Source organism: Apteryx mantelli, chromosome 1 (assembly GCF_036417845.1).
Source record: "Apteryx mantelli isolate bAptMan1 chromosome 1, bAptMan1.hap1, whole genome shotgun sequence".
NCBI lineage: Eukaryota > Metazoa > Chordata > Aves > Apterygiformes > Apterygidae > Apteryx > Apteryx mantelli.
The window spans coordinates 105,243,277-105,256,983 of NC_089978.1; the positions used below are offsets into that span (position 1 = coordinate 105,243,277).

Below are 13,707 nucleotides of genomic sequence, written 5' to 3' on the forward strand. Positions count from 1 at the left end.
CTTTCCATCAAATTTCCAGAAGGAGGTGTATTTGAAGCAAGATTGGTATGTTAGATACCATTGCTTCACTTGCTTTCTTGTAGCAGCACAGCTGAGAAATAATTTAATGGATTATAGGAGATATGGGATGGAATCACTTATTGGGCAGAATTCTGTTTAAAAAAAGAAAAACATCAGATGCTACGCTTCTCACCTATGTTAGCATTTATAACTCTGATAACTGTCACAAGGGAACATGGGCTTTCTCCAGCCAGAAGAGAAGATAATGAGAAATGGAATTCCAGGGACATGGAAATCTGGCTTTTTACTTAATTTATCAAACAGTAAGGAAGACTACTCTGGCCTCTCTGGATAGAAGACACTTCTTCAGGACAGCTATAGCAATTTTGAGCCTGATGAGTAAAGTGATATTATGAAACTTGTGACACTGTGTGATTGTTCTTGCATCTCTGAAGTAACACTCATGGGGTGGGTGATGGGTTATTCTAGTATATTTATATCTGAGCTCTTCATATTAAACACTTTTCTCAAGTTCTGAGGACCTTATAGTATGCATCACTGGTAAAAGTCACAAATAGAAATAAGTTGTGAAAGCAATGTATACTTTTACACATTTGAACAAAATGAACTTAACATGTTAGGTGCAAGGTCTGAGCATTATAACACCAGTAATAAAAGCCATGTCTTAACTAAGTAAGTCATGCAGACAAACAGTTGGTGAAATGGATGGATGGAGATTCATTTGCATAAGCAAGGAGAAAGGGTTACAAAAAGGCTTACACTTATGAACAAATACATGCTGGGGCAGATACATTCTGTCACTTGTCTGCAAAGGTATGAGATGGTTATTAAATCACCATTTCTTCTCTAGGAGCTCTGGTATTTCTTTTCAAGTTTGAGAATCTACTTTAAATTTTACATGTCTTTCCCTTTATGAGATAACAAAGGTCTTAAATTTTCCTGCAAGTTGCGCATGCAGTCTGTGCCATTAATTTTATTGAGTATTTTCAGTAAACTTGGATGTGTTTCTGGCCAGTTCTTTTGGAGCAAACTTTTAACTAGTGCCTGACTTGTCAGCACTATAAGGAAACTCTAATAGTACTTTCTATAGAGTACTACAACCTAAAAATTTGAGCAGATTTATTTAAAACAAAAATTGTTCAGCTACCTGGGTGATGCAGTCCAGATTGAAAGAGAATGAGTTTCTAGATACCGTTACACTTCCTCTATGGTTAATTTTGTGTGGAAATAAGATTGAGACATTAAATTACTGGTACTTGTTTAAAAAAAATTTTTTTATACTTGACGTTCACGCTGTCATAGCCTCACCTACTCTATTGCTATAGAGCAAAAGTATTCACTTATCCTCTTCAACTCATTACATCTCAGTTATGCCTTTATGCTTTATTAATCTTCTGGGGAAAAATTGCTTTGCAATGTAAAAGCAAAAATATCCCCAAACCTAAAAATTTAGCAAAATAAAATTCTTGGAAGACATCACTAGCCATATGTCTGTCTCATCAGATCTGCACAGTACGAAGTCACAAGGAGCTTAAATTAGGTGGCTCATAGCCCTGATTATGAATGCAAGAGGAGGGGGAGGTCTGCTCATTTAAAATTAAAAAAGAAAAACAGAACAAACTGTTGCTGGTTGATCATTTCTTTCAAAGAGTGTGACATAGCAAATCCTGTCTTAGAAGTGACTGCTTGGAGGGGAAGGTAAGATGATACCGTGGACTGGAAGAATATTCATGTCTTTGCCACCTGAGCTTTACTGATCAGCAATATATAATTTCCTTCTAATATGAATATAAAGGGCATTAAGATAAAAAGGTTTCTGTTAGAGAAGGTTCTGGGATGTAATTTAGTATAAGAAGTGGTGTGGTGAAAGGGCATTAAATAATTTTTCAGGAGGCTCAGGTTTAGTTGGGATAGAAATGCTAAATCAGTTGCTGAAGAGAAGCTACTGCAACTGAATGAAAGTTTAATTGGGATATCTGTTCCATTTTGCTCATTAAATTGAAATCAAAGTGAAGTTTTCAGTGATGATACTTTGCTAAATATTTAGTTCTAGTGTATATTAGCTTACATATCTGTTTGAAGTTTCAGTTTTACCCGGGGTAGGAGTTAGTTACAAAATTTTAAGTAACCTGTATTCTTAACTTTCATTTTTATTGATAGAGCCAGAAATAAAACATTCTTTATGGTCTCAACAAAGTTAAGAAAGAAAGCAAGAGAGATTAGGAGAATTTTTTTTTGCTTGTTCTCCTAAGAACTGTTGATGGTCTCTAATGAGTTGTGGAGTTCACTTTCTAAAAGAAAAATACATGTTCTGGTCATGTGCTTTCTCAGATGTGGGGCTTATTTTCAGGTAAATGACTGCTAGTGAGCAGAAAAGCATGGGACAGAGCCAATTTAAAAGCCGCACACAAGATGAGACAATAGTGTTACCAGTTTAAATGAAAGCAGACATGCAAGATGGTAGGCTTGCACACAGTGCTTCATGTGAAGTTCAGTTCGTTCGTTCTTCAGTTCATTTTGAATCACCACTGCTTGCATTGATGTCAACAAGCTTTGGGCTGAGCTTTCTCAAATGGTGTATTTTGAGAGTTTTTTTTTTTTTTTTTAACTCCCCTGAGGACCATGCTAAAACAGAGTCCATGTGTAAAAATGGAAAATAGTTGACCTTGAAAATGTGCTGTAAAGGATGGCAAACTGTATTAAAAAAAATGTCGAACAGTCTCACGTTGCATTTCTTTTTAGTTTACATTGCAAGGTTTAGTTTATTAAAACTAAACTTTGTTGTAGCCATTTTGTCTGGAATGGTAAACTGAGCTGTTCATAATCTCCTGTTTCCTCCCGCTGTCCTGTTCTGACCTTAACTCTAGCTTCTTGGCTTACTTTGTATCTATCTGCTGCCTCTTCCGCACTTTGAAAATCTTGCTGTTGACCCAGGTCAGACCTCAAGTGTTGTCACCAGATATGATGTGGACTATGTTTATAATATGGGGGGGGGGGGGGGTTTAAGGCTAGCTAAAGGAGGTGCAGTGTCTTTAATTAGAAAACCTGGAAAGCAAAACTTATTAGGAAGATGTTCAGTCAGGAGTCAGTTGACAAAGCACGTCAGTGAACTGTATATAAGAAAGAGCTCTATCCTGCAAAAATGGCAACTGCTTCTTCACAATGTGAAGCCCTTAAGATAAGTGAATAATTTATCCATTTGATTATTAATTACTCAGCATAAAACAAACTTCAGCTTAAAAACTGTGTTCTCTTTGCAGTAAGTTCTCATTAAACCAGCAGATATATACACACACACACACACACACGGAGCTGTTACTTGTTTCATGAGACAATGAATGCCTGAACTTGTAAAAATGCTTTTTTTCTCTCCTGTCAACCTGTGGTTTTACCTTTTTTTTTTAATTTGCATGTGTTGTTTGTTTCAGGTACTCAAGCAGTTGCACCACCCCCACCGGCTCCTGTTGTTGGGCTGCAGACTCCATCCACTGGCCTCTTAGGTGCCCGGCCTGGTTTGATACCCCTCCAGCGACCACCAGGAATGCCCCCGCCTCCTCTGCAGCGGTTTCCCTTGATGCCACCACGACACATGCCTCCCCACATGATGCACAGAGGCCCCCCGCCTGGGCCAGGGGGCTTTGGGATGCCTCCCCCTCACGGAATGAAAACCCCGTTCCCGCCACCCGGTCATTTTGTGAGACCTGGGGGGATACCAGGAAGCGGAGGACCGGGCGGACCTGAGGATAATAGGGATGGAAGGCAGTTCAGGAATGATAGGCAGACTTTCACTCCTAACAGAGACCAGGAGAGGTTTGGAAGGAGATCTTTTGGAAATCGGGTAGAAAACGATCGCGAGCGCTACGGTAACCGCAACGATGACAGAGATCATGAGCGACTCGGTAATCGTGAGAGGAGAGAATGGGGACGAAGAAGCCCTGAACGTGACAGACACAGAGACTTGGAGGACAGAAATAGGCGGTCCAGTGGACATCGAGACAGAGAGAGAGATTCTAGAGATAGGGAGTCCCGTAGAGACAAGGAAGAAAACCGAGGGAAGGAGAAACCTGAGATGACAGACAGGGCAGATGGTGACAAAAACCACGAATCTCATAGTGGCAAAATGGAAGATGCAGACATTGTTTCAGAACTTAGTAAAGGCGAGTCTGAACCTACGGGTGTAAAACCTGATGAAGAGTTAACATCTGAGGCTACCTCATCTGTGGAACAAGCTGAAAAGGATATTGGCTCAGTTGCAGAGGCTCCTCGTTAGAGACTGGAATTTGTCAAAACCTGACAGTGACATTTGTTGGAGTGTAGAGCTTTAGAGTTGTACAGTCTGCTGTATTATACTTGCTTCTGCTTATATCACAGCCCCTCAGTAGTTGGTGGGGAACTGTAAGCAATTTGATTGCTTCCCTTCTATTTAAAATAGCCACAACATAACACAAAATACTGAAGATATGATTAAAATATTACCCATTTTTGCTGTAACTTTTTTAAAGTTTTGACTTTAAAAAGTTTACAAATCAGAAGTAGAAGTGCTTTCTATTTTTTTTTTTTTTTAATTTAAGAAAAGGTAACGGTGAAAGCTCCTCAAAACAATAGGGACGTGTTTTTAATAAACTCTATTTTCATAACAAACTTTAATGTGTGCTATTCTTCCTACACTGCACTGAAGTGGAAAAGGATTGTTCAACATCTTAAAGTTTGAACTGTTAATGCTGTACTGGAGTCTAAATTAGACTGTTTTGTTTATATTTGTTAAAAGAAATACATCTGTTTGTGTAGCTATTCACAGAAGCAAATTTTTATTTGTAATAGTCATTTTGATTTTTAGATTGCTGCATTTTAATGATCTACTTGACCATACTAGGTAAAAGTTAGTGGTTTTAAAATGTTAATTGAAGAGGTAACTGTTTAGTGTTTGCGATGCAATCAAGGTTTTTTTTCTTTTTCTTTTTTTTTTTTCCTCCAATTGGTTCTGTGGTAAATGTTGCCCTAATTAGCCTTTTTTAAAAAGTGGACACCTTCAGACATATTTAGTCTGCTCTGCTTGTAATGTTATAAAATTATTGTGTGTGGTGGGCTAAGAAGCGCACCGGTTCAGCATCTTTTGTACTTGTTATTCATTGATGCTTTTTGGAAAGTGGGCTGGAAGAGAAATCAAAGACACCAAATCACAATATAAAATGCTAACCTATTTTTTTTAAATGGGGCTGGGAAAAGGTGGGGAAGTGGGAGGGTGCTTAAGGATTTTAAAATGCTGCCTGTTCATTCTCACAAATCTAGGCTGTTACTGTTGTCTGTGTTAACGATATCTACCTCCTGTAATCCAGCAAGAGGTAGGTTTAAAATTTTTACTCAGTGTTGTACCTATCAAACTGATGGAAAATGAATGCATATTCTTGTATTTGTGTTTTACCATCTTCTCTCCGTATCACTTAAATATTTTTGTCAAATTATAAAAGGGCAAATACTAGTTCTAGTAGTTGACCCTTCAGGTGCAAACAGTTTTAAGAGACTGTTACATTAAATTGAGCAGAGGCACAGAGCCCTTGAAATTCTGCGTTTAGACATATCCTCTCATTGATTAGCCCATGCACCAGAAGAGGAGGCTCAGATTGCACCAGACATTCAGTTGAAGCTTGTTATACTCTAGAAGTGTAGTGGAAAAATTGTATGAATCCTGTGCATATTTTTTTTTTCTCCTCGAGATAGGTGTATTCTACATTTAAAGTTGGTTTTTTTTCCCCTTAAGTGAAGGGCAGCTGCTTTCTTACATCAGTACTTTTTCATAGCTGCTCTGCGGCAGAAGGTTTTTTTCTGGGGGAGGGAGTGGGATGGGAAGGCAAATATGGAGTTATTGATGGGGGAGAGGACATATATTTTTATGTTCTTGCAATAGCAGAATAAAGAGAGAAAAAAAACTGTTTACATACTTGTAGTGAACTCAACTTCCATATGTTAAAACTTGTGTCCTTAACATTTGTTTCATGCTGGGCCAGTGGAACTAACTTTTTTCATACAAAACCAGATGTTTATGTCTTAAGTTTAAGACTGTTTTTAACTGCCATAATTCTGTAAGGAGATAGGATTTTTTTAATGAATACAGTTTATTAAAAGATTTGAAGACAAGAATGAAGGAAATGGAAGGCTTATCTGTTACAGTTTGTGCAAATGCCACCTCACATTTTCAGTCTCCTAAGGGGTGATAGTGAAAACACCACCCAGGAAAAGTTGAGAATGCCAGTTGCAGAATGGATTCTTACTTCCTTCTGAAGCATTAGTTTTAGAATAAAACATACTGGGAAAGCTCCATCTTTAAGGTTATCACCAGCATAACTGTATCCTACCTTTGTATTAACTACCAAATTTCTGGCTTTAAAAAAAGACAATCCAGAAGTCTGTACCTAAGATTAATTAGTAAGCTCAATGTAAGCATTCATTACTAATACAGACACTACAGTTCTTTCAACATGAGCAATTAATATCTTGGTTACTGAACCCATGCCTGACAGTGATTTGTTTGTATATAAATGGAGTATTACCTTTACAGTTTAAAATATAGCATTAACTTCTAGGCTAGTCTGCCATCAGACATTTAACCAAATAGAGAACAGATTTGAAAGTAAACATCTGTATATACCAGACTTCCAAAAAAAGAAAAAACCCCACAAGGTTCAGCACTAAGAACAGCTGGGAGAAGACATAAACATAGTACCTCAATCTAGTACTTGCTCTTTTTCCTTTGGGAGAGGCAACAATTGTCCTCTAAACTTCTAAAATGTAAAGCAGCAATGGTGGTGGTATTTGTATTATGTTCAAAGTGTTCAGCAGCCTGTGATGCTAAGTGACATGAAATATGCATCCACTGTCTTAATTCTGCTGCTATAGCTAATTCAGAGTATACACTAATCCACTGGAAAACATACAGGTGGGTAGAGACTGTACACACAACTGTTTGCCACCTACAATGAATGTAAGTTTAAGGTGTTTTATAATATTCTTGCTCTACCAGGAGCCATTCCATTTGTAACATGCTACACTGGAATTTGGGTGTCTAAAACTACAACCACTTCCATGAATATCACTTATGTACAAGATAAAGGAATGTTGATACAAGTCTTTATTAATTTTAATGATTTCCTCTATTGAAAGACTTGAAAATCTGTTTAAGAGGTATATACTAAAAGAGCTGGCACTATTACACAGTAATTACACTGCTGAAAAGCCTTATGAATTTAAATATGGGACTTCTGGTCATGTATCTTTTAATCAAAGGTCTATCCCCCACTGGACACTTCTAGATGCATAGCTTCAAGAAAGGGGTCATTCACTAATGCATCAAGAATTTGTACTGCACAACAGCCCTGATTTTTTTTCCTGATGGGAGGTTTCTGCATCTGCCCAGAACAACCCAACCATACAAAGCTGAGGTCCAGAAGATAAGGCACAAGGATGCATGTTGGGCCTGAACTGCTTCATAGCTTAAGCCCCCCCCCCTCACTCCCCCATGCAATTCTGTAGTCACATTTGAGCATCTCAAGTGTTTACACCATTACACTTCACAGCAAGATGATATTTCTTCAAACAAGTTGCCCTTAGGTACCTGCAACCCAACTGTAACATGCAGAGTATCACATAAGGCCACAAAATTTGGAATACTACTACAGGAGAACACATGACAGGGTTTCTTACTATCAAACATACTGATTGAGTAAAGGTTTCAGTTGGTCCAGGGTTACTGGCTAGAAGTGATTTGTTGGATGCTGCTGGAGTCCTGCAAACTGACTATTGACATTACAAAGTCCAGCCCTATCTTTCAGAGGGTAAAGGATCAGCAGGTAGCTCCCCCCATAGACAGCAAGACCAAGGTGTATTTGCCCAGCACATTTATTAGGTAAGGTTGAAACCTACAATGCTGCAACTTTGCCAGGAGGAAGCCCTGATGCATACAGGGTCTACTGCTCTTTGGTGAGTAGTCTTGCTAGAGCTCATAAGGGTGATCAAATTACACAATACACTAAAATTTTAGTGTTCAGCATTTGTGGTCACTATTAAACATCTTCCATTACACAGAACAAAAGTTCCAGTTAGTGAAGATTATACTTGAAATGATTACAGCAGAAGCTTTAGCAGAAGACTACAGAGACATTCCATCAGGGTCACTTTAATTGCAATATACATTGTACAAAATGAAGTCAGTCTTCACCAGTTCCACTGATACTCAGAATGCAAAGTAGTAATGAGATTAAGTGATAAAACTTTCTTGAACAAGGCCAGGTACAACATTTGCAATGAAATACAGCCCATTTCTCACTGCCATCTTAAGCACTTCAGGTGCAATATTTAGCACTTTGCTATTCCAATTACACCACAAGCTAAACGAGGTCCAGCATTTCCAGTTAATTTGCTCTCATTATCTCCCCCTTTACCCAGGTCATCAGATTTTGCATGGACCTAAAAGAGAATTGAAGATATCTTAATCCATGTTATTACATCACTAACAATCAACATTTCACAGCTGTTCACATTAGTACTAACAGCAACAAGTAGTATTGCCAGCTGTCTGCAAGGTATACATAGTTGACTGGTTCTTTCCACTGTACCCCTGAATGCCAAATTAGTACTCATGCAAAAAACTTTAGACTTGTATAAAAAAGTAGCCTTCAACTGAATTTTAGAACTGCAAGTCAGCAAAAAAACCCAAGTTTCAGAAGAGTTATTTGCCCAAGAGCAAACATTGACTTGAAATTCAAGTTCATCCTTACAACACAAGGCTGACTTATGATGAAGGCACAGTGCCCTGGCTGCAACTTTACAAGCATTACACTACACACCTCCTGGCTACTTGGTCATCAGGCCAAACCCATGTTTCATGCAGCAAGAGTACAGTGGTCTCAGCATGCACTGGAGTCCCAGGGGAAACCAGACTGATTACACTCATCTATTGAGAAGTCCACAGGCTTGTTAATCACAGCAGCCACATCCTCCCTCCTTCCCCCAGGGAGGCCATGGGGCAAATTAAGCCAGCAGCCATTTGAACAGTAGTAGGGAACACAGCCCTTAAGTGCCTGTTGTCATGCCTTGCAGTGACACAGCACTTGTGCCAAGATTGCCAGCTGCTTCCTCAAGTAAGGTGGCTTTCATCACTCAGCAGGAAGAAGCAAGGTTAAATGGAGAGGAATACCCTCAGCAAGGCATGCAGCAAGTTTTAAGATCATGGTAACAAACTACCAGATTGATACATTACATTTTCAGGCAAAGCTTTGAAAAAAACTCTCCACAGTTGAAGTCTTGAGCTACAATTTACATAAAAAACACCAGGCACAAGCCTCTAGCAGTAAGAAAGCTCATAAGACTGCTCTAGAGTTCTGCAAAGCATCTAAGCAGGCATCAAAACACTTACCACCATGGTACGTCCAATGATGCTATGTGGTCCACTAAGAGAAATGAGTGGATCTTCTATTTCCACTTCTGCCACTCCTCCTTTAGCAGTCACATTGCCAAGGTCTCCCACATGCCTATAAAGAAAAAAGACAAACTTACAGAAGCTTGGTACATTGAAAACACTAAGTGATGGTTTGGCCAGTACAACACCCATCTTTACCACACTGAGGAACTCCGTAAGCAGAACACTCATTTAACATCACCAGTGACTTCAACATATCCACTATTAATACTTAGTTCAAGAGATTTGATTAGAATTCAGTCCTAGACAGAACTTGGAATCAAAAGGTTAGTCACAACTGTAGGAAAGGAACATCATGATTCCTAGCAATGCAAGCTGATACCACACGACTCCTGTGGCTAAGGATTTCCTCCATGTTTACCTATTATAAGATATTTTCCTTTGCTCAGAGGGAAGCTCTCAATTAGGAGAAAATCTTTCTGCACATACAAGGTTTGGTATAAGCACTGCACTATGCTTAAAGCTTTTAATGTGTATCACAAATCAGCTATTCCACAAGCAGCTGCGGACAGACTTTTGGTATAATAGGATTAGTAAAAGAAGTTTGCCAAGCGATAGCTAGCATTTAATGTATCCCCATTGACCTAAGTTCTGATCAGTACTAGGAATGACTAATTCAAGTTTATTCAGTATCTTCCCATATTCATGACATTAGTTTTGTCACAGTTTTGTTTAGAGCTAGTTCTCCACCAGGACTTTCCATTAGAATTTAGCCTCAAGCAGCAAGTCAGTTTGCAGCTTTTGGACATTCCACTGTGCTGTTCCCAACCCATTTGTCCCAAGTAAAACAGTCAAACAAGCTCATGTTCAGAGAGCTACAAGACACTTCAATCTAGACTCAGAACCTTGAATACCAGCTTGTTTCTAATAAATTCTCCATGTATTGTGGAGTGACCAGCTCAGCCAATTGAATGCTGACTACCAGCTTTCTTAGTCTAGCATAGATTTCTTATTTTCAACTAAGTCATAAAATAAGGACAAGGGCAGTTTTCCCTTTAGGAATTTGCTTCATTTTAACTTCCGGAAGTTTCAGTCCAATCTGTTCCAACCCTATACAGACTGAAACATGACCTAGTTCTGTCTTCATAGAGAATTCCCTAGACTACAACTGTCTGTGCATGCAGGTTATGCTTAGGCAAGGGGTTTGACTAAGCAGAACTGGCAGTTGCCATGATGTTCATGAAATTTTGGCCTTTAGCACAGGAGTGTTTGACTGCCTGGAAAGCCCAAAACAAGCCATTTCATATTGCTGTTATCCAGACAGGTGGCTAGCAGCCAGCTAGCTTGGTTTGGCAAGCAGTTGAACATTCAAGTATTAATTCATCAGTCACAGAAGTTGCAGCTATAGACTTAAGGTGAGCATTTAAAAGCAAGTCACACTGCCAAGTCAGTCACGATGCTACTCTAGACCTATTTGTACAAGACCAGCCCATCTTTTATACTTGCTGCCACACAGGCTTTCAGTTCTTGCACAGCCCCTTCCCAATCAGCATACTATTTAAGCCTGAGCAAGTGGCTTAAATAGTACAGGCCTCAGACATGCAAGGGCCTCCTTGAAGGGACCTGGACTATGAAACTGACCCTACAGAAGAGCTAGGCCTCAGCTCCAGGTCTCAGCTCTCACTGAGGCACAGCAGCATTCAGCACAGACCCCATACTTGCACTCAGCACAGTACCCCTAAGGCATACATCCTATAAGCACTACAGTGCCTAAGCTGACAGGTTAAGCACAGCCCAGTACCCAATAAACAGCCACCATGCCAGGCACACTCAGCTTTCTACTCATTTTACAGTCCACCTGAAGCTCCAGTCCCTTCCACAGATGATCCCAATTTTGTCACATGACAGGCCTGCATACAGGTTAGCAGGTCCTTGACAGCTGAAGGCCCCTGTGTGAAAGGCTGTTTGCTGAGCAGGCCCCCAACACAGAAGCAAGTCACCACTGACCAAGTGAAGCATTAACACATGAATCCCCCTTCACTCATCCTCAAGTACCCTCACTCAGTAAAAGTCTTATTTCTCCCACAAGCTGCGATTAAGCCAAGAATATATTTCAGAGACTACATTTTGTCCATACTCATGGAGCAAAGAAAACTAAGAAACCATTGCAGTCAGCAGGACCTGTATTAACTGACCCTAGAAGACTTGCTGCAATTAACAGTTTTCTCCATAGTTTTGTCCTAGCATTATTCACAAAGTGGCCTCCCAGGCAGAAAGAAGTCTCACTTAAATAGCTGCTACATTAAAGTCAAGCAGCTATCCAATAAAGGATCAGGCACATTAAACTCACCTTTCTGTATCAGTTGGTCCACCATGCTGCTTGCCATAAGGATTAAAGTGAGCACCTGCACTGGTACACCCTGAAACAGATCACAGTTATCAGAAGTACAGATTTTTGCTACAGCTAATATAAACTTGTCATTTACACAGTATAAGAAGGTAGTCCTCCCATAGATAGATGAACTGAGCATTCTAATGATGAAATAGCTACTCTCATGCTAGATATTATACTGATCCATTGGAGGCAAGTAACCTGTGACAGATTTGCAAGCATTACTCTTAGAGCCCAATAACATAAGGTTTTGGGATGCAGAACATTTTCTGATGTTCTTCATTTAGTCAAAAGTAGTATTCTCAGTTCTTAACACTAGATTATCATAGTATTTTAATGCTTGATATATCAGATTCTGAATATTAGTCTAAACATGTTTAGAGTATTAAATGGGGGAACAATTCCTTAGGGAATGTCATCATTTCATAAAATGGATTTGCAGTCACGAGAACTACGAAGTACATTTTATACTACCCAGTGTTGCAACACTAGAAGAAGCTCTTTAAAGCTGAGTAGTCAGGATACAGCTCTACCTGGTAAGCCTAAATAGAAATCTTACCATTTGTGTTGTCCCCAAATTCATGGACATGGAAGCCATGATCTCCATCAGTCAAGCAATTAATTTTTCCAGTAATTTTTACTGGTCCATCACCCTTCAGTGGAAAGAGAGTTTGTTAGTGCCTAAATGGCTACAGTATTAAGTGGGCTAATAGTGTCAAAATGAGGCTTCCTGACCAATAGAAAGCACTAGAGACCCCACTCCACATTCAGCAACTGACATGAATGGTTACCTTCCTGCATGAATTGCTTCCATCTGCCAAGATAGCATTTCACAGAACATTTGGTTTGTTCAGCCACCTAGAATGCTTTTCTCCTATTAATCTAACAAGACAAATGCCTTTTATCAAATTACTTGCTTTTGAGAACAGTTACACACTTCAGCTTGCAAGCACAAGCAACCCTAACATCGGTGCTGCTTTGCAGGCACGGCGTTGCCCTAATACAGCCCCAGCTACTGGGGATAACCGACTCGGGAAGCGTGGAAGAGGGCTCAGACCACGCAGCAGTTAGAGCCACGCCACGCCCTGCGGCGACAAATAAGCTTCGCAGAAGGGCTGCGGCAGGCTTCAGCCACGAACCCCGCTGGAGACCCCGGCAGCGCCGCCACAGCACACGCTCCCTGCCAGCCGCGGGCGGCTCCTCCGCGCCCCGCCACACGGCGCCCCGCGGCGGACCCGGCGCGGGCCGGACCCAGCCGCTCGCAGCCTCTCGGGGGCCCAACAGTCGCGGGCCCAGCCTTCTCCGCATCCCGTGGCGGCGCTGAGGCGCGGCCGAGCCCGCCCGGCCCGGGGCAGCTGCCGGCGGCCGCCCCCCGCGGCGGGCAATGACTCAGCACCGGGCGAGCCCCCGCGGGCGGGCCGAGCCGCCATCCCGCAGCTCCCCTTGCCTGCTGCTGGAAGTAGATGATGCCGTGCACGGGGCCGTCCCCCTTCATCACGCACACGGCCTTCAGCGTCGCCATCTTCCCGCAGCGGCCAGAGAGCAACACACACCAACCCCCGCCACCAGCGAGCGAGCCGCCCCCGCCGGCGGATCTTATATAGCGCGGCCGCTCGGCGCCGCGGCCAATCACAGCGCGCCTTTTTGGTCTCCTCGATCAATTATATCGCGGATTGCGGCCAATCAAGGGGGAGGGAGCGCCGCGGCGGCGGCGGCGCCCGCTGCTGAGCCAATGGGCAGGCGAGGCACCTCCCCCGGCCGAGGCGGGGGGGGCGCCGCCTTGTGTAACGGACGCGCCGCGGGCTGACGGCGGCGATAAACACCGCGCGAGCGCGCTCCCCCCGCCCCACGCCCTACCCTCCCCTACCGCTCCCCTCTCTCC

General features: G+C 41.6%; 2 protein-coding genes across 4 annotated transcripts in view; one reads left to right on the top strand and one right to left on the bottom strand.

The window, feature by feature from the left end:
* Positions 1 to 6,159, top strand: part of SCAF4 (SR-related CTD associated factor 4) — a 48,669-nt gene extending 42,510 nt beyond the window's left edge. For all 3 annotated transcript variants that reach the window (XM_067299304.1, XM_067299317.1, XM_067299312.1), the window contains one exon: positions 3,450 to 6,159. In XM_067299304.1, coding sequence (XP_067155405.1) covers positions 3,450 to 4,291 — 842 coding nt within the window. In that variant the 3' untranslated portion in view covers positions 4,292 to 6,159. The remainder of the gene's footprint in view (positions 1 to 3,449) is intronic.
* Positions 6,160 to 8,175: 2,016 nt separating this feature from the next.
* On the bottom strand, positions 8,176 to 13,431 carry SOD1 (superoxide dismutase 1). The gene is made up of 5 exons (XM_013955290.2): positions 13,273 to 13,431; positions 12,385 to 12,478; positions 11,784 to 11,853; positions 9,431 to 9,545; positions 8,176 to 8,481 (listed from the first exon to the last, which is right to left on the bottom strand). Exons 1-5 carry the CDS (start codon positions 13,345 to 13,347, stop codon positions 8,371 to 8,373), a joined length of 465 nt encoding a protein of 154 aa, XP_013810744.1. The 5' UTR covers positions 13,348 to 13,431; the 3' UTR covers positions 8,176 to 8,370.
* Positions 13,432 to 13,707: the final 276 nt, after the last annotated feature.